Source organism: Rhinolophus sinicus, chromosome 1 (genome assembly GCF_057876585.1).
Source record: "Rhinolophus sinicus isolate RSI-liver-muscle chromosome 1, RSI-T2T, whole genome shotgun sequence".
NCBI lineage: Eukaryota > Metazoa > Chordata > Mammalia > Chiroptera > Rhinolophidae > Rhinolophus > Rhinolophus sinicus.
This window is the reverse complement of record NC_142501.1, coordinates 135,656,480-135,680,008: the sequence shown is the minus strand read 5'-3', so window position 1 is coordinate 135,680,008 and position 23,529 is coordinate 135,656,480. Positions and strand designations below refer to the sequence as shown.

The window sequence follows — 23,529 nt, the reverse complement described above, 5'->3', positions numbered from 1 at the left end:
AATTTTATTAATCATTGTCACCCCAATAAATTTTAATTAAAAAAAAAAGTTGTAGGCAAAATCAACTTTTGCAAACAGGTGAATCAACATAACCAAAATATTGTTTTAATCCATATTCCAATTGTAATTTTAGTCTGACGTCATTTACTTGGTCCTCCCAGCAGCATTCCATTACCCCTCCTCCTTCTGTCTCCTCTCCACAGATATATAAAATTTCAGTAAACATTTTATTGCATGCACATGTACATGTATATTGCTTCATATACAATATATATTCCTGAGCTATTTACGTTGTTAATGCAAAGATGCTCTTAAGACAGCTGTTTGCTACAAACAGCTTAACTTTTTTTTTTTTATGTCTTTCAAGATACTTTGCAGAGCAGTTAATCACACATAAAATATTTTCCTACAACAGGTAGCTTTATGAAATTAATACTTCTCTAGAATGTGAACAACCACATCACTCTTGAAATATTGAATTTTCCAGTTTTGGTGGATTGGGAATCAAGTTATTTCTTTTTTAGCCAAGAGGAAACTCCTCAACCAGCTGTGGTTTTTCTGGGCTGAAACTGTCAGCTGGAAAGAGAGGAGCTGTCAAAATCACAGGGCAGTCTGATGTAAAGGGGAGGTGTGTGTTGAGTGAGTGCCCAGAAAAGACAGACGTGAGACATAAACCTTCTGGTTTTATTTTTAAGCTTGGCATTTCAAGAAAAAGAGAAACTGAGCTCCCAAGAGATAATTTCCTGAGTAGAAGTTCCTGGCACACTTTCTGCCTCTATTCCTAGTCTGGTTAATCTCTCCATCAGGAGTCTTGAATGCCACAGGAGAGAGATGAAACCCATTACTTTTAGCCTTGGAAAAGCAAGACAGATTAGAGTGAAGTAAATAAAAACACCATCCTTCTCTTTCAATTTAACAAAGCTGATTCCACCCTTAGTTTCCACCCACCATTTCTTAAAAGGAGTAAAACATCTGGTCACTGAGGCTTTCCTAACAATAAGAGTTTCTGCAGGAACCAACCTCAGAAAGATAAGACTTAGAAAATGCCCTGAATTCCTCAGATGAAAGCCCATTGTGAGAAACAAATGGATTAATGATCTATAGTGGGGATTTCAGATAGAAATAATACTTTTGGCTCCCAGGGATCATTACCAAGAAACAGACACCTTTTCCTGCCTTGATGGAGTCCTGGGTTAAGGTTTGTGATAACAGGTCTGCTCTCAGAAGCTGGGACTGCCAACCTTTGCAGGGAAGTAATGGACACTCACCTCATGCCAGCAGCTGTACATGACTTCATATATGGACATTGGTGCCAGGTGAGGGCGGTACAGCCTGAAGCCTTTAGAAATGGCTTCCACTACTTGAAGATTTGTCTTATTTTCAAAAGGCATCTTCCCTTCTGTAAAAACCTCCCACATCAAAACTCCTGCAAATAAAATGCATGAAAACCGGAGGTTAGAGAGAAATAGTTAATTGGAACGGAAAGAACTATTTCAAACTACAAGGCATTATTTTCCTCTTCCAGACTTTAAGTTATAATCATCCAGAATGAGAGCACTTCTATCTAGGAAGCAGACCACGTGCATTTTAGTTTTTGAATAGGCCTGTAATCTGAAAATATTCTAAGTGAAAACAATGCCTTTCCTTTTCCTTTGGTGTTACCTGTCTCCCTATTGGAAGTAAATGCTGGCAGAATTCTCGTTTTGAAGTATGCTCATGTCCCCACACCCTGAAATCAATAAACCTTTTTGCCATTCCACAGAAAATGATGGAATTGTGTGAGGCTCTGCTGCCCACTAAGACCAAGAGTCTACCAGCCAGTAGATGGCATATGTTCCCTTCCCCCCACTGAAAGTTAGACTGCTGGGTGGAACCCCAGAATATATAGCAAGGGCTTTGTATAGAAGTAGGCGTTCAGTAATCAATGATTGATTAATTGATGCGTGAAACTTCTTCAAGACTCCCAATTTGACTTAATTTAATTATTCATTTATTCTACAAATATAACAAATATATATATTAAGTATTGCTTAGACACCAGGCCTATGCTAGAACCAGAGGATTCTTAAGAATGAGACCAGTTCATGTGCTCTAAAGCTCACTGCCCAGTGGGGAAGAGAGACAAGTGGTCAGATAAAACTTAAGAAGTTCTAATTGTTCTGCAACCATTTGATAAGCTCCTTGTGTTACTATCCACTGGTCTCATAACTGCTCTCCAGTAGAGCCTAAAATGTCATCTGCCCAGACTAACACATGCCAGTGGAGAGCTAATAAGTTCAATGTACAAGCCTAACCTTATTGTGGACAATAAAATGCACACCCTTCTGAGTGTGCAGCTGTCTTTCCAAACCCAAGAAGCCATTCAGGAAGGGTCTGGATGAGAACAGATAATCGCACATTTGTTGCCACTTTTTGAAAATCAATTAGAAAAACAAATTCCATTGGACATGGGTCAACAGGGTCTTCTTTCTCAATGAAGAACATTACCCAATATAAATATCAATTGACAGATCCCAAGGAGGCCTATGTCTAAATCCCACAAAATTTGAAGGTGATGAGTAAATTAGGTGACATTGCTTAGTAGTTAGACAATGAAGTTTATTAATTACATTCAAAATTCAATAACACTGTAAGATCATTTTTCCTTGCAAGTCTCTGTGGTGTGGAAAAGTTGGCTGAGTTTGTTCTCTAGATCAGTAGACTCTTTGTTATGGTTTTATAGCAAGTGCTCAACAGGAAAAGAAAAGATCCAGAAGACAGACTTATGTAAGAAGGTATATGACAGCAGTTGCCAAAGAAAGTCTGGATGCATTTAGATAGAAGCACAGTTATAAGAAGACTTTTTTAAAATATACATCATATTAAAAAGTCAAAGTAAAAAGATATTGACCTATTTTATGACACTAAGTTCCATCAAATGAATACCAAATTCGCTCACCAAATGACCAGACATCAGATTTGCTGCTGTACTTGTTGAAATGGAAAACTTCTGGAGGGGACCACTTGACTGGGAACTTGGCTCCGGAAGAACTGATATACTCATCATCCAAAACATACCTAAGGTCATCAGAGTCAGAGTAGATTGCATTAATTACCTCCAAGTTCTGTTTATTTCAAATCCTTTTAGTTAATTCAGTCTTAAAAGGCAGTTAGTTATTCCAGAAAGGTTCTATATACCTTCTCTTTTTTGTTGTCAAAGTGGGAAAGTAGCCCTTATAGTGTTTCTTCTCTAAACCAAGCCTCAATTGTGTTTATTTGGGGGGGGGGCTCTCAGAAAATCATAGCAATTCTTCAGTCTAAAACATACCCTACTGATGACGTTAGTTACGACAAATTCTCGATTCTGCAAAGAAGCATGCTGAATGGCCTAACAGCCAAGGTTATAAAAAGGAACTAAAAGATAAACATCTAATGGAAAGGAAGAAATTCAAAATTACATGCTTTATTTTCTTTCTTTTTGCATATTTTGTGGCTAGAGAAGGGAGGAAATATTTGAAAATAATAAATTTGAGGGCCAGCCCGGTGGCTCAGGCGGTTAGAACTCCATGCTCCTAACTCCTAAAGCTGCCGGTTCGATTCCCACATGGGCCAATGGGCTCTCAACCATAAGGTTGTCAGTTCAATTCCTCAAGTCCCACAAGGGATGGTGGGCAGCACCCCCTGCAACTAAGATTGAACACAGCACCTTGAGCTGAGCTGCCGCTGAGCTCCCGGATGGCTCAGTTGGTTGGAGCGCATCCTCTCTAACACAAGGTTGCCCTTTCGACTCCCGCAAGGGATGGTGGGCTGCGCCCCCTGCAACTAGTAACAACAACTGGACCTGGAGCTGAGCTGCGCCCTCCACAACTAAGATTGAAAGGACAACAACTTGACTTGGAAGAAAAGTCCTGGAAGTACACACTGTTCCCCCAATAAAGTCCTGTTCCCCTTCCCCAATAAAATCTTTAAAAAAAAGCTTAAAAAATAAATAAATAAATAAATAAATTTGATGTGAAAAATCTCTAATGCATTAAAATGACCCTATATGGAAAAAAATCAATAGTAACTACTATCTCCTTTAAAAAAAATAACAACAAAAAAAAATTAAAGCCTCTCTTGTTTTAGAATTGGATACAGGAATATATATCCAAGTGTGGGCCATCTGAAGAGAAGAGATAATAGCTAACTTGTGCTATGTAGCCCCTTGAGTATGCAGTAATAGTATTTTTAAATTATTTATTAATGCTTCCCCACACTTCTACTTTTGTTCTCATACCCTACCTCACCTCACCTTTCAGCTCTCTTTATTGAACCAGAGGTCATTCTACTAGGGGAAAGAACGAATGAGAGAAAACAAAAAGGAAAGAGCCATTTTTCATAGCTTTTGAGTTTCAAAAGTCTAGGCTTTCCAGAGAAGGAGAAAGACTGAATTATTAACAAAGTATTTGGGAGAATGGCTCCTGAATAAGAGTGAGCTCTCCTTGCCACCACCACCACCATTCATCCATCCATGCCTCTAGAAAAAAGGTTGCTTAAGCTGAGAAGTGAGGGTAAATAGAAGGGAAAGGGAAGGAGTGTGAGACGTTAGTGAGCAGCTGATGCAGGGTCTTGACCCTGCACCAGACAGGAGCCACCCCAGTCACGCAGCAGGGAAAGAAGGCCCCACTTCCCCACAACAGGTTGATGAGATTCAAGAGCAAAACAGAACCTGTGTCCTCTTTCCCAGGTGGAGGCCCAAGAAAGGCAGAAAGATTGCAGAAAACAAAAAGCTGTGGATGTATCCACGTAAATGGGAACTTAGATCACCCCATGGAGTTTTCTAATCATAGAGAATGCCAGATATGAAGGAATTTTGTAGATAGAAATTTTGGTTGAGTCATTGGCCACCTGTGTGGCCAGCCAGCCAAGGATAAATCAGCAAAACTTTTTTCTTACTCTTACACAAATAAGTAGACTGAGAAATTATTTTTAAATAAATAATAAAAATTTTAAGATATGCCACAGTTTTATTAACAATGATCTGAAGGAAGATCAGAATAGCCCACAGTATCCGTTTACCTCACACCTAAAATTGCTGCATGTCCTAAAATTCAAAGTGGGTCAGCAGGCCATACAACCGCATTAACACATTAACAGAGGAAAAAGCAAAGCCAATAACATCTTTCAGTTTGTCAGCAGACAAATGTAAGACTCCCTCTTATGAGCAAGCAACAACAAAAAAATATATCATGTACCTTGTCATTCCAAAGTCCGAAATTTTTACTATATTTGTGGAACTGACCAAACAATTCCTTGCTGCCTATGAAAGAAGGAAAGAACATAAGTTTGAATACAATTTCTTTCAAGAGTATCTACTCTCCTTTTCCTTAGTTTATTTGGGTTCCCACACTACTTCTCTGTATGGGTAGCAATGTTATTTTTATGGTGACACCTGTCAATGATATATATGATTCAATATATCTGCCCTCACATGGAGGATTTTAAAGCTTCTTCAAAGAAATAACAACAACAAAAATAAATTGTAATGTTTTTCCTTTTTAAGATTTTAATCTTTCTCAAAAAGTATTCTTGATAAATATGAAGATTAAGTCAATCTTAATGAGGATTAAGAGGTGACAAACTATGAATCTTGACATAAAAATAGGGTATATTAACTTATAGTAAAGAAAAAGAAGGAATCCCAATATACACGACAAATAGGGATAATCGTTATATACCTTTAAGATCTATTAATTGCTAATAAAAGTTAACACATTGTGGGGCTGGCCTGGTGGCTCAGGATGTTGGTGCTCCGTGCGCCTAATGCCCAAGGCTGCCAGTTTGATTACCACATGAGCCAGTGGGCTCTCAACCACAAGGTTGCCAGTTCAACTCCCACAAGGGATGGTGGACTGTGCCCCCTGCAACTAATAATGGCAACTGGACCTGGAGCTGAGCTGTGCCCTCCACAACTAAGATTGAAAGGACAACAACTTGACTTGGAAAAAGTCCTGGAAATACACACTGTTCCCCAATAAAGTCCTATTCCTCTTCCCCAATAAAATCTTTAAAAAAAAAAAAAGAAAAAAAAAGTTAAGGCATTGTATTGTATTTCAAAACTTACATCTCATTGAATATAATTATTTACAATATTTTCACATTTCTTAAAATTACCACAGTGAACTGTCGTACTATACAATAATGCTGAGACAATCTATTTGATGCTTTAACAATCCATTTTCAGTCAACCTAGTCGAGAAAATTATTGATTTCATTAGTTAGCCTCATGTAGGACAATGGTTTGATAGAATTTATCTCCATACTTACTAAATCCCTATGAATAAAGCAGTTTCTCTCCAAATACTCCATTCCTTCACATATATCCTGGCACATGCTCAGCAGCATTTCCTTCCTAAGCTTTCCTTTTCTCTCTCTGAGATAGTTAAGCAGGCAGCCATTTTCCATAAACTCCGTCACAATGTAAAGGGGCTTCTTCCGTACACACACTCCATAAAGCTGAACTAGCCTCGAATGAGATAATTTCCTGTTGATGAAAAACACACCAGTCAGCAGAACCGCTTTTGCACTTTAAAGTGATTGGACTCAGCTGGTTATTAATTATTATCTATACAATTTTCATCAAAATCTGATAAAAATTAACCCAACCACAGAGAAAATAGAGCAGTTTCCTTTCCTCTTTATGCGTTGAGAAAGTAGGATTAAGACTTTTAGTAGAACGGCCTAAATTGTTGTAGAGACTAAAGATTACATGCCCCATATTCTGGTTTTTCTACTTTCCATTTTGTAAGCCTTTTGCTTCCTCATTACTCTTACTCCTTGCCCAGGTCTTGTGATTTTATTCCTGTTCCTTGAGTTTCAACCTTCCTAACGGTAGCTGCTCAGACAAAACTTCTGGACAGACAGAAGGGAAGAAAGAGCGATTGATGCATATAAAAAAGAAAACTAAATAATAAAAATTACTTAAATTATATTTAAGTAATAAGGGTTAGGAGACCAACTAACAATTTTTATTATACATATTAACTACCCCTGGAGAAAAACACTTAGGGAAGTAGAGGCAAGAAAATAGGGGTGTTCTCAGTTTTTAATTTATTCATTTCTGTGTAATATGAATTTATAAGGTTAAATCTTTTCTTTCAAAATCTAACATATTTTAGAAGATACGATGATGTATAAATAATGAATAGACTGAAATGAGACACAGTGAAAAAGTTCTTAGAGAAATTAAAATTATTTATACATATAGTTTTTTATAATTATAAATATAATTTATTCATACATCTCAGTATAATGCACTGCTACTAATATGCTACATCCAGAGATACTCTTACAAACCCATAGTTCAACAACTAAAATGAAGAATCTCTTAAAAGCAATGCAATATTGTAATAATTTAAAGAAAATGTAATACTTCTAATCAAAAGAGCTGAACTCAAGTTGTTATTTTACCTCTTATTGGTTGCCTGACCAGGGGCAACTTATTTAAACTTTCCAAGCCTCAGTTTTTTTTTCACATATGAAATGGGAATAATAAAATCTGTCCTTCTTCCTTCCAGGGAACATTAAATGAGATCATATATGTGAATATACTGTAAAAACTAAAAACTATATACAGATAAAATTTTTAAATTTAATGGGGTTTGATGAGCTGAAGTTGTCTAAGAGGGAAACCTGGTTTTATTTCATTCTTCTCAATCATCTTTAGCAGATGCTCTGGAAACCCCATGAGTACAGGCCCCCCAATTTAGACTACCTCTCGAAATATAGTGCACAGCAGAGATTGGAAGTTGTTTCTACTGCACTGGAAAAGCTGCACAAGCTGACAACAATTTTGGTTAACAGTTGTGGCAACTACTATAAGATCTGACATATAGTAGTTGCCCAGTAAATATTTGTTGATTGTTACATTACATTATTACATTAGTTAAGATTGTGGCCTTGTGCCCAAACAGTTCATAGTTCTGATTTCAATTAGAAATTCTACCAGTGTTTTGTTTTAGGACTGTAGGCAAGTTAGGTAAGTTTGCAAAGTTTCCTTTTTCTCGTCTATAAAATTGGGATCTTCATAAAACCTATATCATAGAATTATGGTGAGGATTCATCAACTCATTCAATAATCCACACATAGTTTTTGAATACCAACTACATGCTCGTCATCATTTTAGGCACTCACCAGTTTGTAGAAGAGAGAAAAATAGGTCCTATTATTATGGAGCTTACATTCTAGTGGAGGAGAAACAAAACAAATACTCATGAAGTTTTGGGGAGTGACAAGTGCTTTGATGGCACTAACACAAAGTCATACAATAGAAAGCATTTGGAGGTGGGTATGTCAATTAAACAGGGAAGATGTCCTGAAGAAGGTGACATTTAAACTACAGACAAAGTGGAGGTAATATGTATATTGCCAATATAATATGTATATACACAACATAATCTGTATATAACCAAGCTGTATATGCTTGACAGGTACAGCTCCATGTGTATCAGCTATTTAATTTTTTAAAGCCAAATGTACTCACATTCCACAGTTAGAAGTTAAAAAGGAATTTCTCCAGCCCCATTTTCAAAAAATTCACCTATATTCAAATCCAAGAACACATCATATCCATCAGAACTGATTTAAGAATAAGTAAGCCCTTAGCTTCATTCCTGCCTCCATAAATCACCAAGAATTATTTCTATTCCTCACACTCCATGCATCTTCCATTGTCCTCAAAATATCATCCTCAAAAATCCTGACCCAAAATGCCCAATCAGGTTTGAACCTTTCAAAAATCCCCTCGCCATGACATTAGCAACTCTAATTCTTTCTTGTTTGATACCGTTTTTCCCCGAAAATAAGACCTAGCGAAACAATCAGCTCTAATGCATCTTTTGGAGCAAAAATTAATATAAGACCTGGTCTTATTTTCAATAATATAAGACCAGATATAATATAATATAATATAATTAATATAATATAAAACCGGGTCTTATATTAATTTTTGCTCCAAAAGACGCATTAAAGCTGATTGTCTGGCTAGGTTTTATTTTCAGGAAAACAGGGTAGGAATTCCAATATGACTTCACCTTTCAGTGAATCACATGTCTCCCATTCTTTCTTTTCTTATTATGCCTATTTAATCCAACACACAGGAATATAATTTTTGTCTCTCCTTTAGATACAGGAAACCATGGTCTAATGCAAATTGTATCAAGGAGAAAAGGCCAGACAGATAGCTAGGTGCCTTGGGTAAACTAGGGGCACAAAAACATCTTTGGGAAGCTGATGTCACTGGAAAACTGTGTTTATGATAACTTCCCTTGAAATTCACTTTATTGTAAGTGGATGGAAAGAACATTTTTAAAAAACAACTTTTATTTATTTAAGTGTGTTTTCCCAGGACCCATCAGCTTCAAGTCAAGTAGTTGTTTCAATCCAGTTGTGGAGAGCATAGCACACAGGGGTCCACACGGGGATCCCCACCACCATTACGAGCACTGCACTCTAACCAACTGAGCCAACTGGCCGCCCGCTGCAAAGAACATTTTGATAGGACCCTTGGGTATGGGTTGAGAGGCCCAACAGACAGCATTGCTCTGCCTTCAAAGGAGAATGGGTCCACTTAATCACATCTGGTTTTTTTCATTTGTTTGTTTTTTCAATTGAAGTCTGCAAGTTTGGAACAGAAGTAAATGGCTTTGGATAATAAAATAGAATCTAGGTAATGCCACCTGGGTTTTCTTTCTTCATCACTTTGCTACTCATCTAAGTAAATACTGAACAAATACTTAAAGAATGTTGATTTGATTTGTGTGATATTATTGGCCTGCCTTTGTCTGCGCCAGATTACAGACGGAAACCAAAGCCCAGGTTCAACTGAGCCAAAATGTTAACCTGGGAAATCACAGAAGTGAAGAGCAGTGTCCAATGGTCTACAAAGAGCCACTTCTGTTAGAGCTCAGGATTCTTAAATCCTCTGAAAGCAAATACTTTATCCTTACATTACTATTTAGACAAAGTCAACATTTTTGCTTCTGGGAAAAGGAAAAAAATAAGTGCACTCACTACACACCTACTATTGAACTGAAAAGAACCCATGTTTGTCACTTTCCTAGACTTATTTAATTTAATTCACATGTTGATGCAGTGAGGTATGTATTGTTATCCCCATTTTACAGGTGAGGAAATAGAGGCTCAGAAAAGTGAAATAACTCACTCAGGGCACTTAGCGATTAAATAATTTGCCCGGGGTGCACAACTAGCTTGGGAAGAGTTATGACAAATCCAGGTGTCACGAACTCCAAAATCTACTTTCTTTCCATGACACCAGGATGTGGTAAGATATGTATCTGGGTATTGTTTCTACTTACGTCATCACTTTAGCCTCTTCAGTGAAATCCTCTTCAGACATGGCGCCTTCATTGATGGCTTTGATAGCTACCTGGATGTGTGCTCTCCATTCACCTAAATGGACCACCCCGAACTGTCCGCTTCCAATCTCCTTTACAAAAGCCAACTCAGATGGATCTATCTCCCACTTTTCTGAAAAGCAAAAACATCCATGTTACAAGTAGATAAAAGCATGTTAAAATGTTACAGCTAGAAAAGATTTAGGAATTATCTAGACCTGTTCTCTTCTTTACAGAGAGTTTTAAAAATTTATATATGAGGGGAGAGGACCTGTAACCATTTTTAATACACTCATTGTGACTTAAATGTGAAATTCCAGAATTCAAGTTTAAAAATACAAACTTTACACTTGGAGAGAATTATGGATATCAAAACATGATTTTCTTTTTCCACAGAGACCCATGATGAAACACAGTTCTGTGCCTTTCTAAACTAAACCTACCAAAATTAGACATGAGACATAAAATATTTACATCCCTTCTGTTTTCATCCTGGTGAGTAAATTTGTGAGGCAGATAAAATTTGGGCCCTTCCTCCCCTCCCCCCCCCCCGCCCCCCATTTCAGTTCCTTCTACTGCCCACTCCCATTCCTAAAGGCGCTTTTCTTCCTTGGAAAATTCTCCTTCTTAGGGAAAAGTCTAATCAATTCATCTAAGTAAATATGCCCAGTGTTAGGATTCTAACTCACATATATCTAAGTGTATGTTTGAAGTGAAATTTGCATTAGTGTATATTTCTCATCTTATAGAAATAATTCAGGGAGAAAAAACTGTTTTTAAAAGCACCCACTTGAAAACTCTGAGAAGTATCAAATCTTAACTTTTCCTTATCTCCTTTCATATAGCAACACTACCATCTACTGGAACTTTATAATAATAATGCATTTAAGAGAATTGTAAGGGCTGATGTCCCCTTTGTACCAGCTTTGCCAAGTATTCCCCCTCCCAATAGTGGGTGTGTTTGAAAAGTAACATGGGAGAACACATTCATGACCTTGGGATTGGCATCGATTTATTCAGCAGAATATAACCGTAAAGGAAAATATTGATAAATTATGCATCATAAAAATTCTATTCAGCAAATATACCCTATTAAGACAGTGAAAAGGTAAGTCACAGACTGTGAGAAGATATTTCTAAAATATTTAACCAACAAAGAATTCCTATTCGGAATATAAATAAATCAATTATAAAAAGGCAGATAATCCTATTTTTAAGGGTTAAAATTTTTGAATAGAATACGCTCTCACAAAAAAGAAAACCCAAATGGCCACTAAACCATAATTAGTCATCAGGGAACTGCAAATTTAAACCATAATGAGATACCACTACACACTGTCCAGATTGGCTAAAGTGGAAACAAAACAAAACAAAACAAGAAAAAACGAAAAAACAAACGAGCCACAAGAATACCAGCTATTGCCAAGGGCAAAGGTGTGGAGATGCTGGAACTCGAAACACTGTTGATGGAAATGTAATTTGGTTAAGCTCTTTGGAAAACTGACAATACCTAAGTGCATGTCCTATTACCCAGAAATTTTACTCTTAAGTATATATCCAACATTGGAGCATAAAGGTATACTGAACTTCATCAAAAGACATACAAGAATGTGTATAACAATATTATTTATAAGAGACAAAAACTGGTTACAATCTAAATGGCCGTCTAAAAAAGACTGTGACATAATCACGCAATGCAGCATCACACCACAATGAAAATGAACCAACCACACCCAACACCATGGGAGAATTGACAGATGGAATGATGAGAGAAAGAAGCCAGACATAAAAGAATGCTCGGTGTCCAATTCTATTCATATAGTCAAAACCAGGCAAAGCTATAGAGCTATAGCTGTGTTGTGCACTGTTCTGGATGGCAAAAAAAATTGAGAAGTTTACTTTTGAAAAATTAAATAGGACCATGTTTAACTTAAATAAATTGCTAATGGTGGAACTTTTATTATATATAGAATTTATGGAACAGAGCAATAATGCAGGCACCCATAACACCTGAAATCACCTGCCATCCCAATTTACATAGAGACCATGAGTCCTGGTTACCAGTTATACATATAATTGTGTTATCATTTTTTCCAGTATATTCTGAGTCCCACTAATGAGAGAAATTTGAGGGAGTAAAGTGTCATCAAATTAGATAACAGGATTCTTTTGCTCTTATGTATTCTCACAGATTTGCAAACACATTTGCTAGAAAATAGTTCAAGTCAAATTTTGTACAAGTTATATTTGGAAAAAGGTAAAGAAGACACCTTTAGCAGCTCATTTTACAAGGTTCTCCTGGGGAGCAGTCATTTCCCAACCACCCATGTAACCAAAGAGCAATAGCCCAAGCATTCAAATAAAAAGAAGTGTTGTTTATCAAAAGGGCTCCTAATAACGTATAATGAAATCTGAAGTAAAAGTGAAACATTTTCACTAAAAGTTTAAATTGCTCTTATGAGATGCATATATTTAAATATCTGAGAAGGGGGATTTAAACTTTGGAAGAAATGAATCTAGATAGACATCTCCAAAGAGCTGAGAATGTAAAGAACATAGAGGGAACTTGGGGTAAATGCTTTATGGATTGATATTTTGCTTAAGCACATGTGCATACTTTACCATAGCTAAAACCAGCTGTGGCTGGCAAACAACTGCCCATCAGACCAACTGGGTAGCGGAGACGGGTCATGAGACCTAAGGAGAAAGAGAAATCGGCATTTCAAGCCTAGTTGCAAATATAAAAGGAAAAAAAAAAACTTCCCATACCCTCAGTCTCATTCCCCAGAGGTGAACATTAACAGTTTGTAGTCTGTTATCATCTTATTAGTTTAAAAAGTATTACCTAATTGTCAACAGTTTTTCTATGCACACATATACGTATGAATGTGTATTTTTTTCAAAAGTGGGAGTATAAATATATTTCTTTGTACTTTTTTTACTAAACAAACTTATCACTAACATCTTTTCACATCAGCACATCCTGACATACCTCAGTATTATTTTTAACTTTACCACCATAACCACGCTGTTTCTTAAATTTTGTCTTTGAAGGAAGAGGAAAGAAGAGTGTGAAGGGAAAACTCAGAACTGGTCTCCGGAGACAAAAGGTTTCTATCTAGCCACAAGCATATCCTCCCTGACCCCACTCAGACATGTGGTCACTTTGTCTCTAATCAACCTCTCTTGGTTATCTGGAATATCCATGTGGACTCATAGTAGATATAATTTTCCTTAGATTTATTCCTAACATTTAGAACCAATGTAATGGAAAAAATGGCCAAATTCCAAAAGAGATTTTTTTTTTTTGTCAGCACAACTTTTCATGAGAGAAATCTTACATGGTACTGAATGACAAAAGTCAAAACAATATGAAAAGTTACAGAGAGTACCAAATTCTATAATGCGGAGGTGAGAGGATTTCCCCATGGGCTCAGAGTGGTCCAGCACAGATTGGGTGAGGGCTAAAGGCCAGCGATGTGATTGTAATTGTGGTGGAACATTCTGGAATCCTATATCTTTCCACAGATGATAGGTTTGCACAAATAGCAGTTATTGCAAACAACAGCTGGGGAAGGGGATTCAATATGCCTCTGGTATATTTAGACCAAAATGTAACCATGAAAGGCTGCGTCCTGTGTACATTTTTCTGTTCTCAAAACAAGAAAGAACAGATAGTGAAAGGTTTAAGGGTAATTTTCTATTATAATTATCTAAAGTAGAGAGAAAATTTATGGGAGCAAAGAGAAGGAAGCATGATTATTTAGAACATTTGAAATCCTATTACATTTAGCCCTATGTAAATTTCAAAAACAAATGCATAATGACTAAATGACCTTTTGCTTCTCTGTCATCTATCATTTTTCTAACGTGGCAGAATTATGAAAACTCGACCTCCCTCTTGCCCTCAACTAGAAAAACAAAGAAGTATCAATGAGGAGGAGGATTGTTCAGAAGCAGGTTGTATTTCAAGCTCTTAAAAACATTTTCATGGGAATATTTGCTTCTGTTAAGTGTCTGAGACCAAAGATGCATTTTCCATCTAGGGCCTGGCTCCCTGACTCTATTCACCCAGCCTGAAGTTCCCGACTTACCGGCTGCATTGTGCTGGTGATACCAGATCAAGTCAGGGATTGATTGAAAGAGGTGTTTTTCAGCCACATACCACTGTCCTGAGTCTTTCCTTTTAATCTGGTAATGTTTGATGGTAGCCTCCGAAGTTCTACAATCAATAAAATATGAATTAGTCAACAAGCAAAAGATCACTTTGAAACTAAGTCAATTCATTAGGCAACAGGACTCCACCTCTAAAACTCTCATCCTAGCAGCCCTACACACTGAAGAAAGGATTGGATTAAATTAAATGGGTGTCTCCCCATCCCAGGAAAATTCCTCAGCTGCGTTATTGGGGCCTTAGATTCAAAAATAACTTCAGCCAAAGTTGTCTAGCTGACAAGTCTAGTGTCCAGAAATGCAGAGCTCAGAATGGACACATAAGTATTTACTGAATATCAGGTACTGGATAAGTAAATGAACAAATGCACTATGAGGGGTATAAGAGGTGTGAATCAAAGAAGGGAGGAAAACCAATATAGGGGGTATTGATGAGCAAGTTTGCTATGGACAGCTATATCTTAATCCCTTCAGAATGCTACAAGAGACTGTGGAACACATTCCAGAACTGTCCCACGAAAGTGCAAAGAAGCTGAGGTGCTTATCCAGTCCCCATTCCTGACGGAGGATTGTTCCTAGGATGCTACTTCTCAGGCACTTCCAGCCTTGCCATGGAGATCACAAGTTTTCTCATCCAGAGAACAACCTCAGACAGAAAGACACAGGAAACTTTCTGAGTGCAGGAGAACTCTCTGGAGATAAACTCCAGGATGGACCAAGGGATATGAGGAAAGCACCACCAGCTGTGCTACAACTAATCTATCCTCTTCTCTTGATGGTTGAAAAAAGGAGAGGAGGGGTTAAGTAATATCCAGTGCCTCCCACAGAGTTTGTTAGGGATACAACCTGAACTGGTCAGTTGCTCCAATTTTCAGTCTCTCTATGCTAGGCTCTTGTTTACATTCTCTATATGATGGTGTCTCCATAAAACACACTGTTCCAGGGATTGTTATTTCTAAAGTTACCAAAATAACAACTGCTTACCTCTTATCTCTTATAAACACAGAAATTGTGTAGGATCCCAAATGTCTTGAATCTCGGACAATAAATGCACCTTCTTTAGACTGCAAAACAATTCATTCATTGTACAAGTTTATTTCTTATTAGAAAGGCAAACCTATCTTAGTCATGAAAACCAAAGCTATGCTGACTTACTACAAAAAGATGAGATTATTTTTACAAGTGCAGGTTTAGAAATAATACTTATAAAGTAAAATATAATTAGGACAAGAATTTAAAATACATGAGTATTTTAAAACTTTGCCCCCAATTTTTCTAAGAAAAATTTTGCATTCGACAATCTTGTACCCCACTATTTAGTTATTTTTGCTTTATTGATCAAGATAATAAATCAAAATAGCTGACGAATAGAAACAATTCTGAGACCAGACTGACAGGATGATACTTCGGAAGAAAAGAAATAAAGTGGTAGGTGGGGGTGAGGGAGGCAGGGAGAAATGCATCCGGAATTGGAGTGGGGGGAGTGGGAAAAGAGACCAGAATTCATGATAAGGATGGAGAGAATAGATTTGGGGGAGTCTGCAGAGAAGAACAGGAGAGCCATTTTAGTTGTCCTAAGGGTATGGGAGAGACAAAAAGAGAAATGGTAGGAGGGAAGAATATGATAATGAATTTGATATTAGGTTATGAATTGGATGTCCATTGACGTTCTTTGAGAAATCCCAAAAAAGCCGTGAAATGCTTTCAAATAATCTTGAATGCTGGACTGTTTTGTTTGATTTTTTTTGTTTGATATTGTAAAATGCTTCAGTTTTACTGAGTGTATTTACACTTGTGAAGAAGAAAATATCTCAGAATCTTGTCAAACCCATGAAAGTTTACGCCTATGAAGTGCTGATAACGTGCTTGAGAACTTTACAACCCAAACAGCATGGTGTGACCCTGAAGATGAACAAATGCATGACGCAGAGTCTTCTCCTTCTCCTCCCAGGTGCTTGTCAGAGACAAGTCTCATTTTCTGGTCAAGTTTTCTAACCAAAGAACCTCTGATAGCCATTTTAATGATAAAAATCTAGCTTTCATTGCATTCCTACCATGTGCAAAGATTTTGTTGCATACTGTAGGGACACAAGATGTAAATGACAAAAATGGAAAAAGCAAGATTGTATGTGTGGTATATATTTATGAATATGTATATAGTATGTATATGTATGTGTATATATATATATAATATGCATATAATAAAGTTGTATATGGAATGATCTCCTCTTTTAAAGCTTCAAAGTAGAAAGAGTACAAACAACATTCGTAACCACAAAGCAATAAAAATAAAAATTAATAACAATCTCCAAAGTAAAAAACCGCTACCACCTATAAATTTTTAAGGTCTCTTTTGCAAAACTCATGGAAATTTAAATAAAAAGTGAAAAATAGCTAGAAAATAATAGGGAACCACTATGTGTCATAACCTCTGCTATACAGTTCAAGCAGTACTCCAAAGTCAATTCAGTCTTCTTACTTATATCAATAAAAGGAATACAAATAAGTGTATCCAACTCAAGAAATGAGGATGAGAACTATAAAATAAACTTAGGTAAAGAAGAAGAAACAAATTAATAAAGACAAAAGCATAAATAGTGAATAATTTTCAGAATAATTTAAACTATTTAAATAATTAAAAAAACAATATAATATAGCTAGCAATTAAACAAAATATAACACATCTAGTAATTAAATTCAAAATCTGGTTGTCTAGGTGAAAACCACCAAACAGATAAACTGATACTTAATCTAATCAATAAATAATGGGGGAAACTCTATCAAATATAAGTCACAAGGATCTAGAAAAAAAAAGAATTGTCTTGACTCTCTAAAATAAGTTTGAAAACTTTAATAAAATGGATAACTAACTAGCAAAACATAAATTTATTAAAATTCATTCCAGAAGAGCTGGAATCTTAATGGACCTACTAAACAGAAAAATAGATAAAGTTTTAAAAGCTACAACATTTAAAAACACTAACGTTATACATTGTGATGTTACCAAATCTTAAATTTTAGAAATTATAGATTAATTACATTATTCCAGACCATAAGTGAAGGAGAAAAGCTTCTAAATTTTTATATAAAGTGAGCCTAACATCAATATTAGCACAGCAGGCTATACACAAAAGGGAAAACTACTAACCAGTCTTCACTCGTATCAATGCAAAAATCCTAACTAAATATTGTAATCACAAACTGAATCTAGTAGCACAATAAAACAATAATATATCATTATCGAGAGGGATTGCATGCAGGAATGCAAGAGTAATTCAGTATTTGACATTTTATTAATATAATTCATATTAATAGATCTGATGAGAAAATGTCATAAACATCTACACAGATGTTGAAAAGGCATTTGACAAATTTCAAATTCTAGTATCGATTTTTTAAATTCTTGATAAAATAGGAAAATATGTGTACTTCCTTAACACAATAGCCCTTATTCACTTTCATTCCAAGTGTGTATTATCGTGTCTTATGTGGCTATCATTCCAACTAAGATCAGGAAAAAACAAATGCCTACTGTCAGCACAGTATTTACTACTGTTCTGCGATACTAGCCAAGCAATTAAATGAGAGGCGAAAATTAGAACTACTGTATTAAAATTATAAAAGAGGAGCTAAATTCATCACTGTCTGCTGCTAAGATTAAGCACTTGAAACTCAAGAAAATCAACTGAAAAACTACTACAAAAAATTTTAATTCACTAAAGTCATCAGTTATAATAATTTGGTCATAGAAATCAAGAGCTTTAATATATAAAAACAATAATATATACTCATTTATAATAGCAAGAAAAAGATAAAATACCTTTAAAAAGCTGTGCAAGAGCTATATAAAGAAAACTTTAAAATGCTCCTTAAGAGTACAAAAGTGTTTCGTTTTCTCATTAGGCCTTTAATTAATCTAAGATTTATTTCTGCTTGAGGGAGGGATCTAATTTTAATTTTTTCTATATGTATAATCAATATATGGGTCCCAGAACAAATTGGTCCCAAAACACCACCGATTTGTAATGCCTAAACAACTTTTCCTAAATTAATCTGTAAATGTAATGCAACCAACAGGAAGTTTTTAAAAACTAGCCAAAGTAATTCTGAAGTTCATATGGGAAAAACCTATATCCAAAGTATTTCTGAAAAAGAAGAGAGATGAGGGAGACTAGCCACACCAGAGAAATCATCCGCATTTTTTTTTTCTTATGTTCAAATTTTATGAAGTGTCTCTAGTAGTCAGTCTAATACAAAGTCTTATAGAACACAGACTTTGGCAAGGAGAGCTTGGATACTTTCACTTCCAACAAAGGACGTAATGATGTTTGTTTGTTTTTCCTATTAGTGTTACTATTTCTTTTATTTTTTCATTTTTCAATTACAGTTGACAGTCAATACTATATTGGTTTCAGGTGTCCAGCATAGTGGTTAGACACTTATATAATTTACCAAGTAATCCCCTTGGTAAGCTCAGTACCTACCTGGCACCATACATAATTATTACAACATTATTGACTATATTCCCTATGCTGTACTTTACATCCCATGACTATTTTGTAACAACCAATTTGTACTTTTTAGTCCCTTCACCTTTTTCACCCAGCCCCTCAACACCCCCTCTGGCAACCATCAGCTTTTTCTCTGTATCAATGAGTCTGTTTCCGTTTTGTTTGTTCATTTGTTTTGGTTTTTAGATTCCACATATAAGCGAAATCATATGGTATTTGTCTTTCTCGTTCTGACTTATTTAATTTAGCATAATACCCTCTAGGTCCATCCATGTTGCCACAAATGGTTAAGATTTTGTTCTTTTTTTATAGCAAAGTAATAGTCGTGTGTGTGTGTGTGTGTGTGTGTGTGTGTGTGTGTGTGTGTGAAATATCTCTGAAAGGACACAAAATAAACTAATAATAGTAGTTCGTCTATGGTAACAATTGATGGCTTGGGGACAAAGATGAAAGAAAACTTTTCAAAACCTTTTGATTTTGAATCATATGAACATACTGACTATTAAAATATAAAATAAATTAAAATTATAAGATACATCTATAAATAACTTATGCAATAAATTTGAAAATAAATATAAAGTGGGCAATAGTCTAGGTAAATATAAAGTAGCAAACATTTCAAAAAGAAAAAGGTAATTAAATCAGTAGTCAAAGATCTATTTGGGAAAGCAGTATGTCCAGACTATTTTACAAGAGATATATTTAACCTTCAAGGAGCAAATAACTTCTATCTAAGATCAACTATTTCAGAGATTTAAAAAAGAGGGAAGTCCCACACCCCAACTCCTTTTATGATGCTAGTATAACCGTTATACTAAAACCATACAAAGAAAACAGAAAATTAGAAGCCAGACTAACTCCGAACATCACAGAAAAAATGCTAAGTAAAATATTAGGAAAGCCAAACCAGCAATAAATACTTTAAATGACTCATGACCAAGGAGGATTTAACCCAGTCATATTTTTAAAAATAAAAATTAGAAAATATGTAAATTATAAAAATTTTAAAGATATATAAGAAAAGTCTGTATATATTTTTAAATCTTCTCTCTCTCTCACACATAAACACACACACACACACACACACACACACACACACACACACACTTCAGACAGATTAAAGACCTAAATGTGAAAAGCAAATCTTTAAAACATTTAAAGGAAAATTTAAAATCCCTTTATTACTTCAGGAACGAGGAGAATTTCTTGTAGTAAACAAACAAAAAAGCAGAGATCATAAAGGAAAATACAGAGAAATTTTATATTAAGATTTTTTTTAAATTCTGTATAAGAAAAGGAAACAGCATAAAGTTTTTTTAAAGGAGAAAACCAGAAAAATATAGTTGTAACTCATAACTGACAATATTGGTATTCAGAATATATTTTTAAAATATATATTAATCAGTTTAAAAGGCAAACACTATAGAAAAATGAGCAGAGTATTAACAGGCATGTAACAGCAGAGGAAGACCAACTGGCCAATAGACACATGAAAAATTACTCAATCAAAATGTTTATCAAGGAAATGCACATTTTAAAATATATATAAAATTTCTCACTCAATGAATTGAAAAAATTTGAAACTTCCAACTGTTGGCAAGAATGTAGAGAACTGGTTTTCTCATTCCCTGTAAGATTACAAACTAGTACAAGTAACTTTAAATCATGATTTGAACATATCTAGTAATGCTAAATGTGCACATACCCTCTGACCAGACCGTTCCATTTCTGGGTATAACCGAAAGAAACCCTTGCCCCTGTGTATCACATGATATGTACAAGAAGTTCTTTGCAGCACTGTTTGTAATAGTAAGAAATTGAGAACAATTTGAATGTTTATCAATAGTGAAGTGGATATGTTTGGGTATATTCATACAATGAAATATCATACAGCAAAAGGAACGTGTTTGATCTAAATGTACCCATATGAATGGAATAAAAAAATATAATGTTTAATTTAAAAATCAATATACATGATCTTTTATGTCAAATGTTAAAATATATCAAATAACACTGTAGGCTGTTTACGCACATATGTATGATGAAAATATAAACACAGGGACAAAATGGGAACACGCCCTTCTCCTCCTGTGATTGCTCCTGGGGAGTGAGGAAGGACAAGAAAGATGAGAGGATGGGCTTACCTGTCTGTAATGTTTTATTTCATTCAGGAATGTTATGGCCAACTGTTACCACATATCTATCATACCAAGGTTTTGGATATGCGGGCTGTGACATAACTCCCTGTTCTAGTGTCTGTGGGGAGGGAGGTCAGACCCTCACCCAGTTCAGACTTCCTCTCAGATGCAGAACCTCTCACCCGGAACCTGCACAGCCTGGTGGTTCTGGCGTTGTTACCTGTAACCAACTTGCTTACGGTGGAGCTGCTTCTGGCCGCCCCTTCTCCAGTTCTGCCTGCCTGTCAGAACATTTTCTTTGTCCTACTGGACCTACTGAGATCACTTTGCAGAAGGCCACCTGCTGTCATCATTTGTGGTACCACATTTGCTGCCACACTCCATTTCCTCCTAGTCAAGGAAGCCAGGCCTGATTTCTATTGTCCATCCCCATGGCCAACTGAGTCTGGGTCTGTGTCACGGGGGCTCTGCCTGCCCCCAGCTATTACCTGTACCTTCCCCATGTCCTGAGCCATTACTGGCATTGAGTTTTTAGTTACAGAACTGATTCTTTCTCACTTGTATTTCTAGATTTCCTCAATATCCGAGAGCAGTGATGACACACATACCTCTTACCTAGTTTCTAGTTTTGACTCTACGTTTACCCACAGTTGGTATTTACCGTCATGTGGAAATTTAAAAATATGCATTCTTGCTTTGTTTTGATCTAAACGAGCAGTTTTGAGCTGAGCTTGATATTTTGGCTACCTTACTCTTCCCTTTGTTCCCAAAGAACGAAGAAAGTGCAGTACCGTGCGTTTTTCTGTATTTGTGTTTTTATTGAGCCTAAGCTAAGCTCATGAGGATAGAGCGTATGTTTGATTGGCATTGATACAAAGGTATACGGGCAATTCAAATATAGCTTTACTGGCAGAAGGTACTTTGGAGTGAAAGAAGGAGTTCTAATATGTTGGAGTTGAAATCATTTCAGGAGAAACACATTTCTGAAATTACAATGAAAAACATGATCTGATACAAAGAAATCTACTTTATAACTTTTCAGAAAATGTGTGCAGAGATAAAATTGTAATAATATTTAAGATCTAAAAAGAACAGGAAGTAAACATTTTAGTTGGGAAAAGTCTTTATAATGTAATTCTCTGAGAAAATTTGAAAATATTCACAGATTTATTCATAAGTAAATTAAATTACCTCTTGTCTCAAAAGACGTTCTGCCTGATTTCTGGTAATGTTTCTATGGTACCACCTATAAAAGCAATAAAAATATTTTTAAATTTGATATTTCATTTTTTCCCAGACAGAAAACCTGCTCCATTTCCCTTGTTTTGAAAAACTTATTCCAGAACTGATTTTTTAAAGTTGTGTGTGTTTTAATTCAGATAAACAATAATGTACTATTATAATGTATCAGTTCATTTAGTTTAGTACAATTTTATTAGGTGCAATATCTAGATTATTCTATCACATCTCAACTCAACTTTTCAAAATTACAGTTGACATACAATACTATATTAATATCAGGTGTACAAAATAGCAATTAGACATTTATATAACTTACAAAGTGATCACCCTGATAAATCTAGTACCCATCTGACACCTTACATGTTATTACAATATTATTGACTATATTCCCTATATTATAATTTACATCCCCATGAGTATTTTGTAACTACCAGTTTGTACTTCTGAATCCCTTCCCCATTTTCACTCACCCCTCCAACCTCCCTCCCATCTGACAACCCTCAAAATGTTCTCTGTATCTATGAGTTTGTTTCTATTTTGTTTGTTCATTTATCTTGTATTTAGATTCCACATATAAGTGAAATCATATGGCATTTGTGTTTCTCTGTCTGGCTTACTCCACTCAGCACAATACCCTCTAGGTCTCTACATGTTGTTGCAGATGGCAAGATTTTATTCTTTTTTATGGCTGAGTAATATTCCATTGTATATATGTACCTCCTCTTCTTTATCCATTCATCCATTGACAGACACCAAGGTTGCCTCCACATCTTAGCTATTGCGAATAATGCTGCAATGAACATATGGATGTACATGTCCCTTTGAAGTAGTGTTTTGGGCTACTTAGGATAAATACCCAGAAGTGAGATTAATGGTCCTTCTTTGTTTCTTGTTTTAAAGTGTATTTTGTCTGGTATAAGTATTATTACCCCAGTTTTTTGTGTGTTTTTTTCATTTCCATTTTCAAGAAATGTATGTTTCCATTCCTTTACTTTCAGTCTGTGTAAGTCTCTTGATCTGAAGTCTCTTGTAGGCAGCATATGTACGGGTGTTGTTTTCTTACCCATTCAGCCACCCTATGTCTTTTGACT

At 35.7% G+C, this 23,529-nt stretch overlaps 1 protein-coding gene across 2 annotated transcripts in view; it reads right to left on the bottom strand.

Annotated features, from left to right (window-relative positions):
- The window catches only part of TXK (TXK tyrosine kinase), a 52,483-nt gene that overhangs the window by 6,020 nt on the left and 22,934 nt on the right, over positions 1-23,529 (bottom strand). For both annotated transcript variants that reach the window (XM_019741062.3, XM_019741063.3), the window contains exons 6-14: positions 22,388-22,442; positions 15,532-15,611; positions 14,469-14,596; positions 12,997-13,071; positions 10,336-10,507; positions 6,286-6,502; positions 5,214-5,278; positions 2,939-3,057; positions 1,269-1,426 (exon numbers count right to left, since the gene is read on the bottom strand). In XM_019741062.3, coding sequence (XP_019596621.1) covers positions 1,269-1,426; positions 2,939-3,057; positions 5,214-5,278; positions 6,286-6,502; positions 10,336-10,507; positions 12,997-13,071; positions 14,469-14,596; positions 15,532-15,611; positions 22,388-22,442 — 1,069 coding nt within the window. The remainder of the gene's footprint in view (positions 1-1,268; positions 1,427-2,938; positions 3,058-5,213; positions 5,279-6,285; positions 6,503-10,335; positions 10,508-12,996; positions 13,072-14,468; positions 14,597-15,531; positions 15,612-22,387; positions 22,443-23,529) is intronic.